The sequence below is a fragment of the Serinus canaria genome, chromosome 1 (assembly GCF_022539315.1).
Source record: "Serinus canaria isolate serCan28SL12 chromosome 1, serCan2020, whole genome shotgun sequence".
NCBI lineage: Eukaryota > Metazoa > Chordata > Aves > Passeriformes > Fringillidae > Serinus > Serinus canaria.
The window spans coordinates 25,676,179-25,699,456 of record NC_066313.1 but is presented as its reverse complement, the minus strand read 5'-3'; the positions used below and the strand labels follow the sequence as shown (position 1 = coordinate 25,699,456).

General features: G+C 36.7%; 1 protein-coding gene across 1 annotated transcript in view; it reads left to right on the top strand.

The window, feature by feature from the left end:
• Positions 1–23,278, top strand: part of SPAG17 (sperm associated antigen 17) — an 85,664-nt gene that overhangs the window by 45,143 nt on the left and 17,243 nt on the right. The window contains exons 18-29 of the mRNA XM_050971856.1: positions 2,395–2,474; positions 4,117–4,199; positions 5,467–5,718; positions 6,990–7,101; positions 7,634–7,759; positions 10,279–10,392; positions 12,738–12,946; positions 15,576–15,696; positions 17,524–17,852; positions 20,235–20,379; positions 21,659–21,843; positions 22,138–22,282. Coding sequence (XP_050827813.1) covers positions 2,395–2,474; positions 4,117–4,199; positions 5,467–5,718; positions 6,990–7,101; positions 7,634–7,759; positions 10,279–10,392; positions 12,738–12,946; positions 15,576–15,696; positions 17,524–17,852; positions 20,235–20,379; positions 21,659–21,843; positions 22,138–22,282 — 1,901 coding nt within the window. The remainder of the gene's footprint in view (positions 1–2,394; positions 2,475–4,116; positions 4,200–5,466; positions 5,719–6,989; positions 7,102–7,633; positions 7,760–10,278; positions 10,393–12,737; positions 12,947–15,575; positions 15,697–17,523; positions 17,853–20,234; positions 20,380–21,658; positions 21,844–22,137; positions 22,283–23,278) is intronic.

The window sequence follows — 23,278 nt, the reverse complement described above, 5'->3', positions numbered from 1 at the left end:
CTAAAGATCATTTCAGAATTCCAGACAAAGTATCATAAATATTTGCTAGTGTATGTTTCTAAGCAACATAACACTTCTGTGGAAGACACTCATTAAATACCTGGAGTGCTTCAAGCTATTGCCTGCAGTTAGCTTCCAGATCCTGCTGAGTTGCCAGAAATGGGCACAAACTATACTTATTAATTAAGAGTAGTATTACTTGTTTTTGCCTTTGTATGAAATAAGTGACTCCTGATGAGTTTAGTAACAATTTATTGATTTTGATTTTATGAAACTTGCTATAATTCTAATTTTCAGTATAGCTTGAATAATCACACTCTCATCACAAAAGAGTTACAAATGCACAGTAGATGCAGTGCTTGACAATTTCTCTGTGTTCACTTGTTACTTCTTTATTGGGACAGACCGTCTTTGCAGAGTGACAGCTCATTGTTGCTGTCTGGAATACAAATCTGTTATCTGCTAATCAGTTGGTTACAGAATCACAGAATAATTTCATTTTGATTACAGCAAGTCCTGTTACAGCAAATTCTCATGCAAAGAGAAAATAAAATTTCTGATGTTGCAGCAGCTTTTGCTCCTGGAGATCCCAGTAACCTTCCTTCCTTCTTTTTTGTGGATATCAGGTCCTGTAGTTCATGGAGAACATCCTAAAATTCAGAAATGATACTGTTTAAAGGGTAGGCAGCAGGAGTCTGCATCTGAAATCTAATGGATGCCACTGAGTAAGGGAATCCAAAGGCATGGATGCATGTACCTCCAATGAAAAGTGTGTATATAAAACATTTTAATTCTGATTAGAATAAGTAGTTGCTCTATCAGGAAGCCAAATGAATTCAGGCATTATCAAAACAATTATTTTGCTCAAAGTTAATCTTAATGACATTTGTTTATAGTTTCATAGTAAACACATTACACGAGTTACTGGAAAAGAATAATCCTTTCTGAGAAATGCTTCTGAGTCAGACATTGGCAGTAGTGACATCAGAATACATATTAATAGAATGTGTATTTTAGACTTTGAATGACTGTTTCATTGGCCTAAAATATTTTCCACACGAATAGTCTCTTTTTTATTTATAATATATATTCATCTTCAAGTTATTCCAGTACTGGCAACTCTATGTTGCAGACTAGTTCTGCCTTTTGTTTTCAACACCATATGATTTTATAGCTTGTGCACTTTTCTTCAGATACAAACAGAATAACCTTCTCCCTACAGAGTATATATGTATGATCACCAGTTTCTCCATGCAAGTTTCCCAAAGCAGACTCCACCTACATTGCAGAAGCTGGGAGAGTCTTGTATATCTTGTAGCTGTACCTGTACTGTGTGTTCCAGCCTGTGTGCATGACCTACAGATTAATTCTCTTGGACAGATTAATTCTCTTGCTGCAATAAGAAAAACTTTAAAACTGATATGAGCTCAAGAATTGATTGTATTGTCTGCATTTTCATACCCAAAAGCCTCTACTCCACAAAGAGTTTTTGAATACAATTGAATCATCTTGAACTTGTAAATACAAAATATCATGAAGATACTATATATACTCAGCAAGTGAATCTGATGCATCCTTCAAAAGCTCCTTTCAATTTTGCACACATGAAGAATTTTACTTTCAAGAATTGTGATAAAACTCCAAATGAGGGGTTGAGTGGCAGTTGCATATAAGATTCCCAGGCTTCCTCCTTTCTTGAAAGCAGTTGTTTACAGTGAGCTACTTTAGTAGTCATTTCAGACACCTTTGGAAAATGAGACAATGCAAGTGCAGATGCCAGCAGCAAACAGATCAGTTTGTCTTTCAGTTCTCACTTCAACTTAATTGTGACTTGTGAATATTCTTAATTCATGGCAGGTTATGGTACACTGATTCTCTCATCTGGATTTGGATGACAATTTCAAACACCTTTCTTGTCACACCAATAAAGAAGAGCTTGCATTATATAAAATAGTACTTCAGTTTCTGAATAAACAAGTAAAGCATATTTTAAAAATCAACATCAATCAAAAGCAACTAAGAAAATAAGTTATTCAGTGGCAAAACAGTTAGGATGACAATGAGTCAGTACCTTTTGGAACTGAATGCCTTTAAGTTTTCTGATTTCCTGGATTTTTCTTTAGCGGGTGTTCTTTGGCAGACAAGTTTCTTACATTTCTTTGCAGAAAGGATAACCAGAATTCCAAGTGTAACATGTACTAAGCAAATACCAAACAAGCAAAAGCACTAGTTCCTGTAAAAAGTGAGAGAAATCCTTTCAAATACAAGTCTTGTCTCAAGGATTATAGAATAATAATTGTATAAGAAACTGAGAAGCCAAGTGATCTTGTTTGACTTGAAGTCATATTATTGAATACTGTATTATATTATATAGAGAGATATTCTGCTTTTCAGGAACTATCTTGAGCTGGTGGCCAACTTAATTGAAGACTGGGTGAAAGAGGAAGAAGCTAAATACCAAAAAGAGAAGATGGGTAAGGAAATAGAGTCTTTTAAATTGGAAAAAGCCATGGCAGAAGGCCCTCTAGGACTGTCTGTCAGTGTTGTCAAAAAAACTGGCTTTACTTAGCCAAAAGTGGGTATCTTTTTATTGTATTCTAGGAACTTAATTTTTCACTCTAAGTGCTGAGACACAGATTTTTTCAGAGCAGAATTGCATATGTTTTTTCATAGGATGACACTGTTTTGACATCTATATAGGCATAAATATGTTTTGGAATTAATTAAATATATATTTATATATTCTGCATCTTTCTCTGTTCTGAAAACTGACAGCTTTAGTGTCAATTTACATTTTCAATAGCTGTGCTTATCTAATGAGATTAAGGATTGCATACAAATATGTATCTGTTCAGATAACTGAACATAGGAAGAGGTGAGCAGAAGTTAAAGCTGGCAACACGGTTCAGGAAAATTCCTTTTTAAAGGGCAGGATAAAAGCTGGAAGTCAGAAGCTGTGGGCTAGAAGCTAAAACTGGAAACTTGAATTGACAAGACTGCAGAGCAAACTTGAATTACAAGCAACACTTTGGGTAGTGAAAATTGTAAGCAGTTCATACAATAACTGCTCAGCAGGCAGAAGAATCTGAAAACTCCTATTGACAAAAAAGAACTTCTGTCAAAATTTTCTACTTGTATATTTAAATGGTATTAACAATGATTTGTTTATACTTAACCTTTGCTTTTTTACCTTTCTTGAGAATGCACTCTGAAGCCTCCCAGGACTAGCAGTTAACATTTACAAAAATAGAAACATTACTCCTCAACTCAGTTAACACCTCTGATTATAGTTTGGAAACTAAAAGTACAGTTATGACTACTAAATCATAATTTGTACATATCTAGCTGTCACAGGAGCTAGACTGAGTCTTGCCCATGTGGTGCTTCATGACAGTTATGATTCATGGAGTACTTGCTGAAAGGCCATAATCACCTCTGGCTGGAACACACAGATGGGCAACAGTGTTCTTAGGTGTTTTCAATTTCACTGACACTGCAATTTCTACTTTATCATATAAAGTCATTTAACTAGAAGTTTCTGATAGTGTTAATTTAATTCAGTTTAAATTACCTTTTCTAGAAGGTAAATATGGGGCATCCAATGATAGTATAAAACTACACTTATAGAAGATACTCTTTTCATAAGTCATAGATGCAGTAAAGCTGCAATAGTAAATGAAGGATATGGTGAGTTTTTCTTTAGTGAAGGTTTGAAGATTCAGATAGCATTTATTTGGAATTTTTTTGTCCTGAAAGGTTGTAATGTCTATGACTCTGGTATTGAGCTTGTTCTGGCTCAGTTAAAAAACAAACAAATGCTGCCAGAGCAAAGCCTTCAATAGCAAGAAGCAGAGAGCCAGTCTTTACACACATTGTTGATATATTATTTACTGTATTTGGTCCCCAGTTATGAGAATCAAGTTTCTCCTAACCTAAACAGACTTTCTATTTTATTTCTAAATATATTTAAGGTTTGCTTTATTGTACTATTATGCTTTCCCTATTTTTAAATATACATTTTTATTTACTTGCACATCTTTTTTTTCCCCATTTTTAAAAGTTATTCTATTTTCCTGTATTTATAACCTCGCTTATTCTCCCTTTCACTTTTAAAAGGCAGCACAACTGAACTTGAGAATGTAATAGAGTCTCAATCCAAGAATGAAGCAAGTCCCATTATCAGAGAAGATTCTCTAAAGGTGAGGCAAAAATATTTATGTTTCTGAAATGGACTAGATAGCACTGCTTTCTTAGAAAGGTAAGTCTTGACTTAGTCCTCTTTGGTTTTCTGCTCTTTGTTATTTTTTGTATATGTTACTTTCTTTAATTTATTCCTTAATGATTGTGAGTCATGTTATGTTGTTTTCTTAGAGAAAACTGTTTAGAGTTAGACTAGGCATTCCAAAGTAATTTATAGTTACAATACTAGGAAGTGAAAGTTATGAATAATATCCTACTATTTACTGAAGTTTTCTGATTTTAAAGGTATGAAAAGATAAGATCCAGATTCATGGAAATACTTGTGTACCCAACTGTACTTTCACTGTCTACAGCTCTTTGAAATTAGGGAATGTCAATATGGTACCTCAGAGTTCCCTTATGTCAGAGAATCCCATATTATAGATGGATCCATGACCATTCACTACAGATTAATTGACTTGCCCAGCTTTACACAATAAATTTCTGGCTGAGGCAGGGATTAAGCATACAGTTGTTTTGGTCATAGCATTGGTACTATCCATTAATCTGCACAAATCTAGTTTTATTGATATTGTATTCTCCTGCTTTTTTTTTAGTCTTGTCACAGACATATTATGTCTCATCTTCCTCAAAGTGTATAATGCTGTGCAATTCAAGTCCTGATATGGAATGTAGACAGGAAATGAGGTTAACTGTCACAGCTCAATCAATGCCTGACTTGTAACTCTCCATGCTTGCCATTTCTTCCCCAGAAACACTTCTCCTTCAATATGTTTAGACTATCAAGTGCTACAAAACCCTCAATACTCCAGAAAATCTCAAATGTCTTCCTAATGCAAGCTGATAATTTTGGCATTGACAAGCCATTCCTCTTTCTGTAAAAAAATAAAATAATTTTATCTAACAGTTGCATTTGATGAATAAACCAATACCAATGATGCATTGTGGTTTGGTGGTAAACATTGTGGAAAAGTATTCAACAAAATAATAATTTTCCTGTGACTGATTATGTAAGATATGAATAATCACCTGATTCATTTCCTGTGGTCAACAATGGCTGCTGTCGTAGATTGAATGAATCACTAATTTTATCCAAAATTAGGTGCGGAATATTGTGAGACTTTTGACAGGTTTGGAAACATGTTTCAGCTTAGAACTTTGATTCCTTTGGTTTTGTTTGCTTCTACTCTTTTCAGCATGCACATATGAAATATCTTGTAGTACAAAGATAAACACAGTCTGTTTAATTCCTAATGTTGAATGTAGGCTTGGAAGATTGAGCAGGACCGATTACGAGAGGAAGAAGAAAAAGAAAAAGAAGAACAAGAAAAGGAAGAACAATTGCAAAGTGGAAGGAAAAGCCAGGATTTAAAAGGAAGTAAAGAAGGAAGTAAAAAAGGAAATAAAGAATCAAACAGAAGACGTTCTGAAGAGAAGTATCAAAATGAGTCAGCAAAAGCCGCTGAACTTGAGGAGGATCACAGCATTCCAGAAACATGTTCTGAGAAAGTTTATAAGGTAAGGAGTTGTATTATTATACCACATTAGAAAAGTGTTAACTATATACAGAGTCAAGATTACAGCAGAGCTATTATCTACTGTGAAATTTGAGTTCAGGGCAAATTAAGCCTAACTGTGTCTTGTTACCTCTGTTGTTTCAGCAGCAGATACTTTTCTAAAAGTTTTAAAAAGCAGTTCTTGATGTTCAAGATTATCTTACACCAGATTATTTAATTTTTTTTTAGTGTAATATGACATGAACGCAAACATAAGTTGATCATGTTGAGATTTTTGTGGGAGAGTATAGGAAAGGGGAACATAAGAAGTTTTCCCATCTTCCATAGTAAGGAACTACTAGACCTAGTTGAAATTTTGACTGCCTACACTGGAAATCACCATTTCTTACATTTCCTCTTTCAAAATTCATGTTCTTGAAGTGCCCTAATCTAAAATACATATTTTTCCGGTATTTCATAAAGTAGCTCCATTGGCATGTGTGCAACAGGAAATGTAGAGCTCAGCTCTTGGAGATTAAGGCACATGAAATCTCTTGGAGATTAAGGCACATGAAATCTAAACTGTAATTGTGCTTCATGTCCCTAGCAGTCCCGGGAACTCATGTCTAGACAGTTCAATGGACACAGCAGCTCTCCTTTTTCTGCCTGTTGCACTAACAGAGGGAGCTCTTTACTAGTTTTGTTCAGTTTTTAAGCAGTTTGCGCCATCTGATATTTGTAGAGTCTATCTTGCATCCAAAACTTGCACACATCAATGTAATTCAGTCTGAATTTGTTTAAGTACAGACTTCAAACTCAGAAATAGATGGCATTTCAGTCTGGACTTATTTGAATACGGTCACGTATTTTTTTCCATCTTGTAGCACTCTGGAAGGCATAGCAATCTAATTAGATTTACAGTGTCTGAATTCCAAAACCTAGAGGGTAGAAAGCTGAATCTTTACCTGACCTTTATATGATCCCATGGCATAGTACTTGATCAGAACTTCTCATTCTGTCACACTGTATGTTAACGCACCGGTCTACTTGCTGCTCTTCAGTTTCCATGATGGTTTTCACATGAAACAAGTTACATCAGTTAGTAACTGGGAAATTATTTGGGTATGACTATAGCATGCTAGATATTTGCTCAAGGTTTTTTTATATTAGTTCAATAGCTAAGCAAAAGATGTTGAGCGGTACAGTGTGATCCTGATGGTCTGTCCTTCATTTACCTTTTTCATGTGTACTGCCTTTCTCATTTACAGATAATTTAAAACTTGTTTTTTCCAGTTTCATGGCTACAATACAGGGGAGGATATCATTCAAGTATCAGGAACCAATCAATATCTTTTCCCATCCGATGGAGGACAGATTCAAGTAGAGAAGATAGAGTTTGTAAAAAGTGATTCTTTTTTTCTTTATGCTTTGCTTTGACTCAGTGCTAACTAATGGAATAATTTCTTAATCCATAAATGCTTTTTCATGTCTCAGCAGTAAAAATTCAGTTAAAGAAACTCCACATTAGGCTCTATCACCACTAGTCTTTACAGTTACCTGTAATATGTTAATAGTTGATAGATAAATTAAGTACCAGAAAACTAGAAATGCAGAAAAATCAGTTCATATTTATTTGTTCAATGGCAACTGATGCATCACATTTCCAGTTCAAATTATTTTTCCAGTCAATTGCAATATATCTAAGCCACAGAATCTTCTGCAGTCTCTCAGATTTAATTATCAGGAAGTTTTAAAATATTTAGTCTAACTCAGATAACCTTAGTTTTGTCCCCTTGGTTTTCTACTACATGATTCAGTACAGTTATGAGCAATTTTATTTTTTTGAGTTCTTTAAAGTAGCAGGTACACCTTTTATTTGGGTGCAAAAAAGTTCCGAAGCCTAGTGGAAGCAATAATAGTATTCTATTGCTTTACAGAAACTTTGATAAAGGTGAAAGTAATGAAAGACAAGCACAATTTCTTCGTTCATGTCACAGACCCCAAGGAAAACTTCAAAGAAGCTGAAGAGCAAGAAATTAATGAAGAACAGCAAATTACACCAGGTCAATGGATTGATGTCACTGATATAAAGAATTAATAGTTGGACATATTTAAAAATTGGATGCAAAACTTACCAGCTAATGGAAAATATATTGTTACTATTGGCAGAGAGTAAGAAAAGTCAGTGTTCCATAAAATAAAGTAAAAATCCAGTTGGCTGACTTAAGCAGTGTGTAAAGAGGTCTTAGCAAGATGTAGAAGCACAGTGCAGGTCAACATGTGCAAACCAGTCTCTTTTCCAAAGCAAGGAAATCACCATTCCTTAAAAAAAATCGTTTTCTTCATTAGTGGAGGACTCATTTACTGAGTCCTCTTTAGTGGAGGACTCGGTAAATTAGTCCTCTTTACTGACCAAAGTCACAATGAAAGGGAAGATTTCTCCTTTTGTGAACCTCCTTTTGTGGGTCAGATGACAATAGCATTATTGCCTCCTCAAGACCTTTGCTTTGAAAACAGATCTTTCTGCAGTTTCTGCTGTTGGTTGATATATTGTTCATACTCAGAAAGCATTGAATCCAAATCTTTTCTGAACCCAGGCGAGAGTGTTTCCAAGAAGGAAGCCAGTTTGTAATAATTTGTGTATGTTTTTCAAAAACATTACTGAATTCCTGTCACCAAACTGAAGAGTATTGGAAAAGGATAACTTACACATATTAGCTCTTTTTCTCTTCATCAGTGTGTTAGAGATGAATAATGAGATGATTGGCTCTCGCAATTAAGGGATGACTATTGTGTAAATATTAAGCAAAGCTTTAATGATGTATAGTTATGTTGTTATAGTTTAGATGTCCTCTGTTCTCCCCATAGTTCCCTTCCCCCCGCCCCCCCCATATTGTGACCATCAGACAGCTGGGGTTGTCTAGGACAGGTAGAAAAAGGCTGCACATGTGTCCCTTACCTGGGGCAGTTGGCAATGGAAAATCTCAGGGGGTGCTTAGGGGGTGTGACATGGCAACACCTGACCTCCAATCAAGTTACAAGAAAGTAGTTTCCACTGATAAATGGCAAAGAAGAGCTGACTGACTTTGGAGGGGCCAGGGCTGGCTGATGCAACCCCCAGGCGTATAAAAGACTGAGAATCTGTCTTGAAGATGAACCAGCTACATGGTTAGTGTGAGGGGCAGTTCCCAGCACTGCAGCTTTTCCCTTATGTAGTCCTTTTGTTGTATTTTTGTTAAGGTTTAATAAACCTTTATTAATTTTAAATGTGAGCAGTTGTTTCTCACAAGTGCTAGAAAACATCCTGCTCTTGCTTCTCCCTTTGGCTTACCAGCAATGTGATTGTAGGTCGTCTTAATACAAAATTTGCATCTCTTCTGCAGACAAGATTTTTTTTGTCTGCACTTCTGACAGCTGACCTGTATCATTGTGGGGTCTGCCAGATAGTACTGGCATCACCAACGTGTATCTGAGACAAGTTGTATTCACTGGACACAAGTGCAAGGCTTTCCTCCCATGTAAACAGGAGCACCTTATAGAAATACAGTAGGGAAAACAAGAATCAATCCAGTCTGACATTGACAGTGGCTGGATGGTACAATGGTAAATGTGTGAAGCAGTCAAAATTCCAAAACATCTTCCTACAGGTGGTGTTCAGCCATAAGTATTGCAAAGATAGACAAGAAATAGGAGCAGACAAGGTCTCAGGCTGTGTCCCATGTTGATGACTTTGGGAGATAGCTTGGCCTGCCTTAACTTGCTTTTGTAGTCTTCTCTGCTACTCCTCACCATTTTAACATATTTCCCATATGTTCCCCATATGGGAAATCCCAAGTTTTTCTCTTACCAATAGAATGTTTCTTTAAGGCAGCAGCAGCTGAAGTAGAGGCAAGGTAGGACCAAGGGTCTGGGAGGTGTATCTTGCCTAGTTCATGTGGTTTTCACCATGACATATTCATCACATGACACCTTGATCTGCCCCTCTATGTGAGTTTGACTCCTGATCCACTTTTACAAATCCCAGATCTGTCTTGGAATCTAATTTCACAACTATTTTTGTTCTTTCTTTTACTTTCTCCTCAAAGTACACACAGAGAATCAAAGAATATCCTGAGGGAAGGGAAGGGATACCCTCAGGGATAACTGAAGTTCAGCTCCTGTCCCTGTGACAACATATGAGGGACTGTGATTTTTATTAGTGCATGGGCCACATGCAATGGAAATGGGCAATTTAACATTCTTATCAGCCAAGAAACAAGGATCCATAACTCCAGAAATGGGTCCTTTTGCTGCTTAAATTCCATAAGAGTTTACATTAGTTGTTGCTATTAAACCTGTTTTTACACACCTAACTAATTAGAATTCTATTTCTGGATAAAAAACCACAAGTGTATTGCACAAAACTGACTATTATATTGTGCCCTAAGAGTGGAATGTTGGTTTTCCCTGCTCTATTTGGTCTATTTAGGTTAGTCATCCTCACTAAGGTTCCACTTCTCACACCAGCCATTGGTTTACAGGTCAGGTGGTTCTGATATGTAATTCTGTCCTTAAAATTAATTCTTTTTTTTTTTTTTTTTAGAAGAATTGAAAAATAAGAAGAAAGCTGTGAGCAAGTTTGGATCTTTTTCAGCCACCTTGGAAAATGGAATCCAGCTGTCTCTGAGCTATTATGGACCTACAGGGGAGGCAGCAGGTAAAGTAAGCAAATAGAAGAGGATATTTGAGAACCATAGGGGGAATTTTTTTTTCCCTTTTTTTTTCTCCTTCATACACTCATTAACCCAATAATTTGTTGCATGCAATTCTTCCTTTCTCAGCAGCTGTTACTACATGGTAGAGAATTTTCAGCAAGGCTCCAAACAAGATTACATTGTCAAGAATATTCTATGATTCGATTTTCAAAATGGAGGGAGGTCTCCAAGTATTTCTGCTTACTGTGAAAACAGAGCAGTGCAAGTATTGTTATTAAGTAGCCCAGCAAAATCAGCCAATTAATTTGAGCCAAAGAAAATGTGATTTGCTGAGGAGTCTTCTTGGTTTTCCAAGAAATAATATTTTTGTAAACTTATATAGGCGGTTATGGAACTTTCATTTTACTTTAGGAGTTGGACTGTAGGTTACAGTTGTGCAGACATAATGAGGGATTTCTCTCAGCCTTTCAATAAACACATTCACCAACTGGAAGCAATTGCTTCAGAAAACCACAGTGAAAACAGCATCTGCTTTTACCAAGAGCTTTTTGGCTTTTTGTTTCCATTACGTTTGAAGGCCACTGAAACCATCAAATGGATAAAAGTGAAACCCTTCTCTGATCAGAAAATAATTCCAGCATTTTTCCGCTCTTAAAATATGAAAACATTTAATTGAATGCATCTTTGTGTGGACTGTGGTAAGCCATTCAACTCTACACTCAGTTTTAATTGTTCAAATATATTTTACAAATTAATTACTAAAAAAATAGACTGTTTAGACTTGGGTCAAAAGAGCATTCTCAATAGTTGCTTGCAAAAACTTGGATTTTGGCATAAAAGAGAGACATGTCTGATTAAACACCTACATGTCAGCTGTGATGTTTAGGCTTATTCACATTCACCATAATTATCATATTCTGCATTAGAATAATCCTTGCCATGTTGAGCTTTAGAGCACTGCTAACTGGCATTATTTGATTGCTTGAAGTTTTTCTGTGATCATTGCTTATGCCAAACCCCCTATGGGTCTTTGTATTCCAAGGGCTCAGAATAATTCTGACCAGAAATACTGTCTTAGATGATTCTCATATGCCATCCATCCCTAATGCAGGAAGGTATACCAAGAAATCTGCAGTTTCTCTCCACTGATCAGTTAAATTGTATGCAAATTACCCTTTTTCCATGCAGTACTGCAATAGTTTTCTGGAAACTCTTAATTCGCATTTTTCTTACTGTTTTTCATACTTTGTCTATTTCATCTTCCTTTTAGGGAAGCTAAAGTGACAAAAGGTCTCAAGTTGTTTTCCAGCTTTATGCAACTTTTTTTTTCTTTTGGGGGACAGATGTTAATATTTCTTCAAATTTTGAATTATTCTTTGTTTTATACAGCCTTATCAAAGATTAATTTCCAATCATCTTACATTTATGTTGGAAATAATCTCCTTGTGTCTTTATGAATCTGGGACTGCTTGAGCACCTGCAGGGCTTTTGATTCTGGATACTATAGAACCTCTGCACTTGCTCTTTATATTTTGACAAAATCATGAGAGTACAATTTCATGTCCTAGACATGTGAATGTGAGTATCTGGAATTTTACATCTCTCTCAAGATTTCTAAAGGCACTTCAACTCAGTCTTGACAATCCACTCTTTTCCACTGTTATCCTCAGACACCATGTTCTTATTTTGGGGAGCAACCAAAATAAAGGCATGGGTGAAATTTCAGTGAAAGTGAAGTGTCGCTTCATTGAAATAATTACAGAAAATGTAAATTTGTATTTCTTTTATTTTCAAAAAATTGTTTTGAAAGGCAACATGACTACTTCCTGTTGACATTCCTAGAAGGCTGTCCTAATGCTTGGCTTGAAGAATTGCAAGAGTCTTATCAAGTCTAGATCATTAGAATCTTTCTGAAGAATTAGAGCAAAATAGACATATGTAGTACAAAATTTGAAGAGTCTGTCTGTGCTGGATCAGTCTATGATAAAGCAGAACACAGTGATTACTTATCAGATACTAGATTCAGAATGTCTCCACTTCTAAGTATTCTGGAAGTAAAAAGAATTTTAAAATAGTATTTTTTTATTTTTGGGGTGACAACCAAGTGACAACTTGTGGGAAGCAATAGTTTCAAGATGTCTTTTAGGCTAATAAGTTGTCAGTCTGTGAAAAGATTTTCTAAATATTCTTTTATATATAGTCCCTCTATCTGAAATAACAAACTCTCCCACTGAGGTTATTATTTCTAAGGTAAAATTCAGTGTAAAAATCTTTCTAGAAAATAAAATGTGGCCATCTACGTTTATGAAGCTTCATTACATTGAAAATCCTGCTTTTCCTTCCTTAGATGATGAAACAGGTCTTGTCTTAGCAAGAATTCTGGACATCCCTTCTGTTCATCTTCCGACGGTAATTCCAGCAGTTGCTATTACACCAGCTTCAGGAAAAAAAGATAAGCTTGACAGAAGAAAATCAGTAAAAGCTTCTGCCAAAGGAAACCGTCGCAAATTAGCCTCTTCACCACCTGATAACCTGGTACAGAAAGAAGAACAAAAGGTGAGAGAAGAGACAATATCCAATCCAAAGAAACAAAACAAAAATTCAAAGGCATGAACTTCTGTAAAAGGAACATATATTCTTCTCAGAGGGCTTTGAGCTGTGCCTTTACAAATTCCTAACAATTTGTGGTGCTCTTAAGGATAGGTTTTACTCTTTCAGTTCTCATATGTACATATTGGCAGCTGTTAATGAACTTAGTCTTTATGGCTCTGTGATGTAAAGCAGTGAGTCTGCAATGGCCCACATTCTTTTGTCAGTTTTGGCTTTAGAGTTACAGCTGTTATCTGGGGGCTGGAGCACCTTCCCTGCAAAGACAAACTGAAACCATTGGGGTTGTTCAGCCTGGAGAAGAGAATGCTGCAGGAGGACCTTAGAACATGCCTGCCAGTACCTAAGTGAGGCTACAAGAAAGCTGGAGGGGGACTTTTACCAGAGCTTGTAGTGACAGCACAAGGGGAAATGGCTTTAAACTGAAAGATTAAGATTAAATATTAGGGAGAAATTCTTTACTGTGAAGGTGATGGAGGCACTGCAACAGATGCCCAGAGAAGCTGTGAATGCCCCATCCTGGAAAGTGGTCAAGGCCAGGTTGGATGGGGCTTTGAGCACCCTGGTCTAGTGGAAACTGTCCCTGTCCATGGAAGGGGATTGGATCTTGACAATCTTTAAGGTCCCTTCCACCTGAACCATTCTATCATTATTAATATCTCAGTTACCATTATTAATATCTCAGCTAAATTTTTAGTTTAACCAAGTAGAATTTTTCTGGGCTTCCCAAAACCCATATTCAAAAGTCTAACCAACCAGCAAATTAGTGAAGACAGTTTGCAGTATCTTGCTCTGTAATTTGGTCTTTCCACCTGGTAACAAGCCAGAAATCAGCAATCTGAGGAACTTACTTTAGCCTTTAACTGAATTACTTCTATCATAGTACAGGTCTTTGGAAAGTATGGATGAATCTTTGGAAAGTCCGTTCTGAATTTCTGTTCTGAAGTAGTTTTTAGTGCCTCATGGTTGAAGTAACACTGTGGCTGTTGTTGCAAAACAGATTCTGTGTATATCCACAAAAAGGGCCCCTTACCTAATTTCAATGTGGAAAGTGGTGTAGGGAGTTGCCAAACAGCACTCAGCATAACATACACCAATTGTATGGCACAAATGAACCCTATCGAAAAACCTGTCCTATAATTAAAAATCTGTCAGGATGACTTCTAAACCAAAAGGTTTTTAACTACTTGGTTTGGAATTACTTTGCATAGAGAGTATTCATATTAGTGCATGCAGCACGTGTCTGTGTGAGTCTGCAAGTACTTCAGAGAATAGGATTAGAATCCAAATCGAACTTGACAAATTCACGTGGACACGGTCTGTAAAATAGGATGCAGTGCAGTAGGAATAGGAGGTAGGTTCTACAATTACATATAAATAATCAGAATGGATAACAGTTGTGTCAGTAACAGTTCTATAGAGAAAGGTCTGAGAGTTGTCATGGATCAGAAGCTATCTGTAAGTCAACAATGCCATCTTCCTGTGAGAAGGGCAAAGACCACTCAGATGTAAATACAGAGGAGTAGAGCCTTCTAAATATGTGCAGTTATTTTTATTTTACGGCTGGTAGAGTCTCAGTTGGAGTAATGTGACCAGTTGTGGATACTGCACTGCAAGAAAAATATGAGCCACTCTGAAAGATTTAAGGAAAGAATGAAGAAAGATTACAGGTCTTGAAAACTTAACCAGTGGGAAAGATTTAAAATAATTAGTTTGGGTTTCTTTGATCTTGAGTTGAGAGACAGAATAGCCTTCTGTAAAGACCTAAAAATAACCATCATCTATTATGTGAGCTTGTATCATCAGAGGTATTTAGAAGTAAACTAATTTTCTGCAGTAGTGATTCAAGTCAATCTCTGGGAAAATGTCAGTAAGGCTAAGCAAGGAAAAGCCCTGGAAGAGTTTACCAGGAAATCTCCAGCCCTGGAAATTTTTAGAATATGTTACATTAGAATTTTTCATTAACGGTATAGTTATACTTGACTATTGTTTTTACCACTAGACAGGGAGAAGTAGATGACAACTGAGGGTTACTTCTGCCCTATTCTGTGACTTTTGCCTCATGATGCTGTGACTACAATCTTAGGGTATTGAGAGTAGCCTTAATTACCAATAATATTATGCAAATTAACTGTAAAATATACAGCATCTTTTATGTTGAAAAACAGGTGGCAAAACATCTGCCGTTTCCCCCCTGTATTTCTATTCCTAGAAAGCAAGAATATGGGATAATACCAGGACAAGTTCTCTCTGTTACTTATGTCTGCAACCCAAAAATTTTTTCATCTAATGACTACTGGCATAGTGTAGTCCATTGTAACATTGTGACTACTGGTATAGTGTAGTCCATTGAGGGGATGATTCTTCAAGGTTAATGAAACATAGCATAATCAAAGAAAATAACTAATGTTTCCACTTCTGAATCCATAAACTCTGAAAATGTTCAATATGAGTGGTAGACAGCACTAAAAAAAAAGTACTGTTAAAACAGAATCTGTACAGACTAAATCTGTACTTTAATTTTTTCTTTATTATTTTAAAATGCTGACTAGAACTTAATTAATTTTTCATTCTGTAGGTGGAAATGCAAGAACCAGTTCCCCAAATACAAGAGATACCAGATGCTCCTGCTTTTCCAAGTTTGAATGTCTCCTGTCCCAATGGACTTGTATTAACTTTCCTTGGTGAAAGGTTTCGAGGTTAGTTTTCTGAGACACTGCAAAGTAAGGAATTTCAGAGAAGCTAAGACTACAGAAGAAAATTATTTCTTCATTGATGAGTTTAGATGTAACTCTTATGTTTTTGATGTGTCAGAATGCTGTCTGTTATAATGTCTATTTCATAGTATTTGCAACATGAATAATATGGTTTTATTATAACAAATATGAAATCTAGAATCACAAGTTGTTGAACATAAAAGATTGAGGGGAAGGAAGTAGCAACCATAAAAAACCCTTTAGCAACCATAAAAAGCCCTTGGGAGTCATGTTGGATAATCATTTGAGTATGCACATAGATTGGAATACTATAGAAAAACAAGCAAATTCAATAAATAAATACATATATATTGAGGAATCTTGAGTGATAGAAGGAAGATGGTTACATTACCCATGTCTGCACTTCCTTTGAAAGCATATGTACTTAACAAAATGTTAATAATTTGAAGGATTCGGGGAAGAATCACAAGAATGATTAAAGCAGCAGAAGATGTATCTTATAATGAGCTCATTTCACCAGAGAACTTCATTTAAGTACCAAAGAAAAGGTCAAAGGAGTGACGGTTGCCAGCCTGGAAGTACAAGAAAACAGAATTTTGGTGATAGCATGTAAACACAGTATACAAAGTTATTACAATTTTGAGGGGCTTGAAACTGAAAACTAGGACTTTATACTAGGTTTAAGTTATACTCATTTGATAAAAATGTTTCACTCATAAATGGTAAGAATGATTAACAAAACTAACCAAGGCTGTGATGGAGTCTCTGCTGCTGGTTGTTTTACAATCAGGGGTTTTTTTGTTGCTTTTCTAAAAGATGCAATTTGTTTCAAACAGGAATTATTTCACAGAAGTTCTTTGGTTTATGCCATCCAGTACATATAGATAAAACACCCAGAATAAGCCTTTCTGCCCTTATCTTTGGATTTCCTTTAGAAGACTGATAGGTATATGGATACTTTAAAGCTTCTGTGCCTGACAGATATTCTGCAATAATCTTTTTCTGCAATGTTTTTGAAAATCACTGTTAGGTTCATCTTTGCATGTTCTAAACTGTAGTAAATCTTGGGGGTTTTTAGTCTTGCTGTTAGGTTTTGAGAAATGTGAATTTTGTTGTTATCTAGTTAGTTCTAAAAACAGCCATGTACAGATATCATTTAATACATATGTACAACTAATCTGTACAGCTCAGTAAATGTGATCTGATTAATCTGGTATGAAGTAAAGAACATGCAGAGTGTTCTCAAACATACATAGTTTGGCAAGAAGCATAAGTTGAAATGCTGAGTAATTGAGGGACGAAGCAATTACAGACACCTACAGGGAGTCTCTCAACAAAATTACCATAATTATACCCCTTAGCATACTCAAAACACTGCCATCATTTAATCTAAGAAATTTACTTGCTAAAGCAGACAGAATATATTCATTGGGTTTCTATACAAATTCAAATATGATGAATCTCTGTTGGGTTTTTTTCACCTTTATGGGCAGTTAGGGAGTTCCTCTCACGTGATGTTAGTCTTCCAAAAATTTGGCATCCATAAGAAATCCATCTTAAAATTCCCCTTGCTTTCATTTGGAAAGACAGCCACCTTCACAAGAGGCTGTAGAGTTTCTGAATAGGTGACTGTTTTGACCTTTGCTCTGAAATCAGTGTTGGTCTTTTACTCTGTGGATTACAGATTCAGGCAAAGAGGATTAGTCTTACTTAGAGTTGCACATCTTCTGTTGACACCATGATTCTGGGTGTGTAGCACTGTTTGAATGTGTGCTATGCAGTATTAAGTAATTCAAAGTTTGCTTTCAGATTTGAAAGGTAAAGCCACTGCCACTGAAGCAAAGGAAGAGACGGTAGAGGAAAGTAAGGCCAAAGCAAATGAAGAAGAGAAGGAAGAGGTTATGCCAGGTGGAGAGGAGGAACATCAGGTTACAGAAGGTGAAATGAAGCAGGAAGACACCAAAAGTGAAGAGGCTAAGCAGCCTCCTCTGGAAATTCTGGTTAGACAGAGTTATCCCCAAAAAGTAAAGGACTCTCATCTTTATTCACCTCCTGCAAGGCAAAAAGAACAAGAGGTGTCAAGAGTCATCACTAGTCAAGGAACTGTCATAAAGCACCTGATGGATGGATCTACCCAGGTATATTTGGTAGAATTCATTGCAAGCAGTACAATTTAGTACAGTTCATTGTAATGGAAGGTGATTACCCTTAAACTTGTTTTTGTCTACTGAGATCGAGAAGTGTCCGGTTTGTAGATGATGGAGTTAAGTAATATTGAATTATGCAGCCGTGTCAAGACTAAAGTACTCTTGGCTTTGTTCAGAGTCAGAACTTTGGGAGATTTAAGTTTGAAAATTTCAGGCACTAAAAGGTTTTAGGCAACTTTGTGATTAGGAAATAGCTGAATATGGTTCAGAGAACTGCATTCCTAAACTTAAGCTTCTGAAGTGCGGATTAGTTCAGTTTTGAGTATTTTTGGCAATATGAAAGCATTCATATATTTTTTTTAAGTTTAAACACTTATATGGGATCTAGAAAAGACATGAGCTCCTGCAGACACATTTATATACCCTAAATTTTCAGGGGGAAAGTCTGTATATTCCTAAGTACCTGCTTTGTATATACATGTTTTTGTTGTGTAGAATTTTGTTATAGTTTAGGTGATATAGGCTATCTTTACAAATATTATAATCAATCCACAAGCAACTTTTTTTTAAACTCTAAGACTCTACATGTAGTTAGCAAACAAATGAAAGAGGAGTCATCTGACTCAGAATCTGTCAAAATAATTCCTTATTTCCTGAATTTCTTTCTCCTGTCTAAGGAGACCACAATGTCTAGTGTAAGTTCTTTACATTTATTCATCACACTTAATATTAAAACATTTTCCCAGGATTCCTGAGAAATGTATCCATTTCAGAAATAGCTGCTGTATGTCTATATATTCACAACATACTGTTTCCTGAGAGAAAAAAATGTAGATCTTATGTGCCTAAAATGATTTTGCAGTAGTCTTTGCTTAAACGGATTGTGAGTGCATCCTTCTTTATATTAACTTAATGTCTGTGAGTCATCCAAAATCTATTGCATGTGATAAGCATTCAAAAAAGAAGAAATAAATAATTCCTTACAGTAACAATTTCAAGAGTTGTTTCTATATGTTGTCCATTTCTTTTCTACATTTTACTGTATTTATAAATTAATTTACGGATGGTTGGAGTAATTCTAGAGTATTTCTGACACACAGAGAATATCCATATCAAGAGATGAGTGTAATGGATCTCAGAAAGCAGATATAATTTGATGAGCAACCAAGACTTCTTTTTGTTGACTACCATAATGGCTAAAAAATTCACAGCAGTCATAGACATGTGGAATATTTCAGTACAGATCAATCTGTCAATACAGATGCGTTATCACTGCTACCAAAAAAAAAGTCATTAACCTGTGACCATTTAGTCAAAGAACAATCTTTACTGTTTATTTTCACAACGCCTTTTTATTATTAAAAGGGTTCCCATTAATTAGATCTATAGACTGCAGCAAATGGGATGAAATTTTCTGGCAGTGACAAATGGGATGAAATTTAACAAAGCCAACTGTTGGATGCTACATGTGGGACAGAGTAATGCCAGGCACAAGTACAAACTGTGACAGGAGTGTCTGCAGAGCGCCCTGCATGGAGGCCCTGGGGGTGCTGGGGCAGCAGCAGCAGCTCAGTGAGAGCCAGCAGGGCGTGCCCAGGCAGCCCAGAGGGCAGGAGCCGTGTCCTGGGGGCATCAAGCACAGAGCACAGCCAGGCAGAGGGGGGATCACCCGCTGGGCTCAGCGCTGCTGCGGCCTCACCTGGAGTGCTGGGAGCAGCTCTGGGCACCACCACTCCAGAGGGGTGGGAAAGTACTGCAGTGAGTCCAGACAAGAGCAAAGCTGGTGGAAGGGCTGGCAGGTGCATCCTGAGAGGAGTGGCTGAGGGCTCTGTGCTTGTCTGCTTTGGAGAGACAAGTGCTGAGGGTCAACCTCTTTGCACTCTGCAGCTCCCTCACAGGGGAAGTGCAGAGGGAGGTGCTGATCCTTTCTCGCTAGAATCCACTGTCAGGACACATGGGAATGGCTCAGAGGAGCACTAAGGGAGGTTCGGACTGGACACTGGGAAGCATTCTTTATGAAGAGTGGTCAGACACTGGAACAGGCTTGCTGGAAATGTGGTTGATGCCCCAAGGTTGTCTGTTTAAGAGACATTTGATCAACACCATTGACAAGATGCTTTAACTTGGTCAGCTCTGAAGTGGTCAGGCAGTTGGACCAGGTGATCATTGTAGGTCCCTTCCAACTGAAAGAGTCTGTTCTATTAATTATCTTCAAGATAGCTTCTTTATTTCTTGTATTCATTCTGAGAGATTTTACTTTTTTCCTCTTCATCACCCACAGTATTCTAATGACTATTGAATTTGTGACACATTAAGACTTTCTAGTGGTGTTTGAATTTATTTTAACCTCTAGTATGTCCTTGATTTCTGTAGATTCTGTTTGCTGATGGTGCAGTGAGTAATAGCCCTGATTCTGGTCCTGTCCTACCACCACCTATAGATGAAACAGGGAGGAAAACTCCCTTAACAGAATCAGACCATTTATCTGACACCAGCACTAAGAAAGGTAATATTTCTTGTGTTTCGGACAGATATAAAGTTAGTAGGGCTGATGATACTTAATAAAGAGCATATTTCTTTAATCTGAAAATTCTGACTGTGAAAATGCAATTTTATCTGTACTCAGCTGCTGCACACTGCTATGTTACCTTTTAACAAATCATCTCTCTCCTACTCCAAATTTATTTTGCTTCTAACATGGTAGGACTCCAATAGTAAAAATTTGTGTAAGAACTTCATTGGTATCAGAGTAAACACAAAGTCTTTTAAAAGAAATCCTTGTAACTACAGTAGTGTTAAATCCTTACTTTTGTCTTACAGTTTTTAGTCTTTGTATTAAGAACTGCTTCTCTCACAGAGGTTACATTTTTCTTTCTCACTCCGTGTATTCCAAGGCACCTACAATTGGTTATTACCAACTGGTTGTATGGACGTGTGCTTGGTGGTAATATAGCCATTCTTAGTGTATTTTGTTTGATTGAGAAATAACCAAATAATATTTTCTTCATACCTCAGAGTATAGTCCAAGATCACGATCAGTATTAATTAGTACAAAGAATAATTCTGACCTGTCGTATTAACATAAAATTTATTAGAAATAGGTGAATAAAAATTGCCGTCAAAGAGAAAGGTGTCTCAAAAAGAGACTTTTTGAGTCAAGTCCAGTCCTTTTTCTTAGGATATTCCTTTAGATACCTGCAAAGATGAGAACAACTCTGACAAATTGTTTTCTAATATGAATTCTCAGTATTTGTAACCAGTGTATGTCCTTTATTCCTTGTCCTTTATTTATGGTCACTTTTTCACCTTCCCCACCTTTCTTCTCCTCTGCTTATTCTTGACAAATTTCTAGTAAAGAGTTTCATCTCATTGGTTTTGGGGGTGATTTTTTGCTTGATATTTGCTCTAAGTCTTTCAGCCTGCTCTCTGGACTACACTCTTGTCTTTTGCATACACTTGGTCTATTTTTCCTGAATATGGGAGACAAGAGTTCTCTATAACATTCCTAATAGGATCTCTCCCGTTGCCTTTCATAATGAAATCCTTTTCTTCAGATTCACCATAGGACTAATGGCATTAGCATGCTATTTACTTTTTCTGTGAGGAAGCACATTAGATAAGGCTAGTTCAGGATCACGTCTTCGAGTAGCAGGAGTTGTAATTTTCTTCTAGCCTGTTAAATGGTTCATTTTGCAATTCTGTCAAAAGCAATGTTCACAAACTCTGAACTTTACTGGTTTTGTCTTTTGCCTTAGGGAAAATCAAGTCTGATACAGATTTTTTTTCTGCGGGAAAAGGCAGTGACAAGACATCACAGTCACAGAAGTCTGATGAGTTTGAAAAGGCCAGTTCTACACAACCTAAGGCAGGAACCTGGATAACAACAACTCCATTAGGCATTCTAGTGGGCACAGAGGGTGCCACCAGAATGGATCTGAAGCCACTCTTAATGTATCAGGCCACGAACCCAGCTGATGGAATGGTATAAACTGCTTTGGTGTTACTGTAGCACCGTCTGTAAGCTAAGAGACAGGGCTAGCATCATATAAGTTATAGGATCTTTTCTTTAAAAACATCCTACAGGTTGTGTTACTGCACTGTTAGAAATGCAGTAGCTTTAGATTTTGAAGAAAATGTGTTTCCTCTGGCTCTCAAGTAGATAACCGTGTGGTAGGCAAGCTTCTTTAGAGTTTCAGTCCTGATCCCTTATATTGTTGTTGCTGCTGTCACAAGTATCACAGTGCCAGTATAGATGAGCAGTCCTTCATTCTTTCAGATTATGACTGTACGAGAAGATGCAGTGATAATTGTTGAGAAGCCAGATGGTAACAGAGTAGTAGAGCATGCTGATGGTACCAGGATCACAACTTTTTATGAAAAATGTGAAGACCTTTCTGTACCAGAGAGTAGTGTGGAAACAGGTAACATCTAAAGGGGAGCGGTTACTTTTCTTGCACTTAACATATTTTGTGAAACAGAAAGTTGTCAAAATATATACTGAAGGTGGCTTATACCAGTAGCCTAGATAACAGATCCACTAGTGCAGTCTAGGCTTAGTTTGTTTGCTTTCTTTCAGCAGTATATTCAGTGCAAAAATTATACTGTTGCAAGTAATTAAATTTCCTTCTTTCATACCTATGTGGTACTCCATCACCATGAGACCACAGTGACAGAGTCTTAGTGTGTTCATTACCCTCTCTCCCCTGCCCTAATAATAACAAGGAAGCTGCTTTGAGTTTTAACTGAAGAGGTATGAAAGGACCGAGGCATCCTTATATTCCCCAGTGAAGCAGTGGACTCACCAACCTTGGAGATACTAAATATCTGAATATGGCTGTGGAAAATGTCCTGCCAAGAAAAGTGAAACTTGTATTTGGCTGAAACAAGTGAGGCTAAAGGTCATCTGTGATTCTTCTGGCTGGTGGTGTATTCCATATGACTGCTTCATTTGCAAGACAAGTCCTGTCCTCCTTAATTAAAATGAAGGGGACATTTACTGTGTGAATGTCTGGACTGTTCAAACACAGTGTAGGGAAAGACAATTATTGAGTTAGCAGAAAATGTTCAGGGACATCTCCCTGTGGGATTTCAAAAGTCAAAATCCCTTGAACTGACCCATCTCTTCAATGGAAAGGCAATAACCAGATTAACATGCCTGTTTTCATTTGTTTTCCAAGATTTGTGTTGCTGAATAGGAATTTCTTCTCATTTTAGAGTTTGTATTACAGGCACAAAGAATTTCAGTGATCCACCTTGTATATTACAAATATCCAGATCATTATGGTTAGTACCATACTTGATACATTAGAGTGTACTTTCCTGGCCAGCTACAAATAGTTAAAGATATTTTTTACTGTTGGGTTTTCCTATATTGAATTCACAGTCCAGAACTTAAAAGATTGCGTATTGTTTACCTA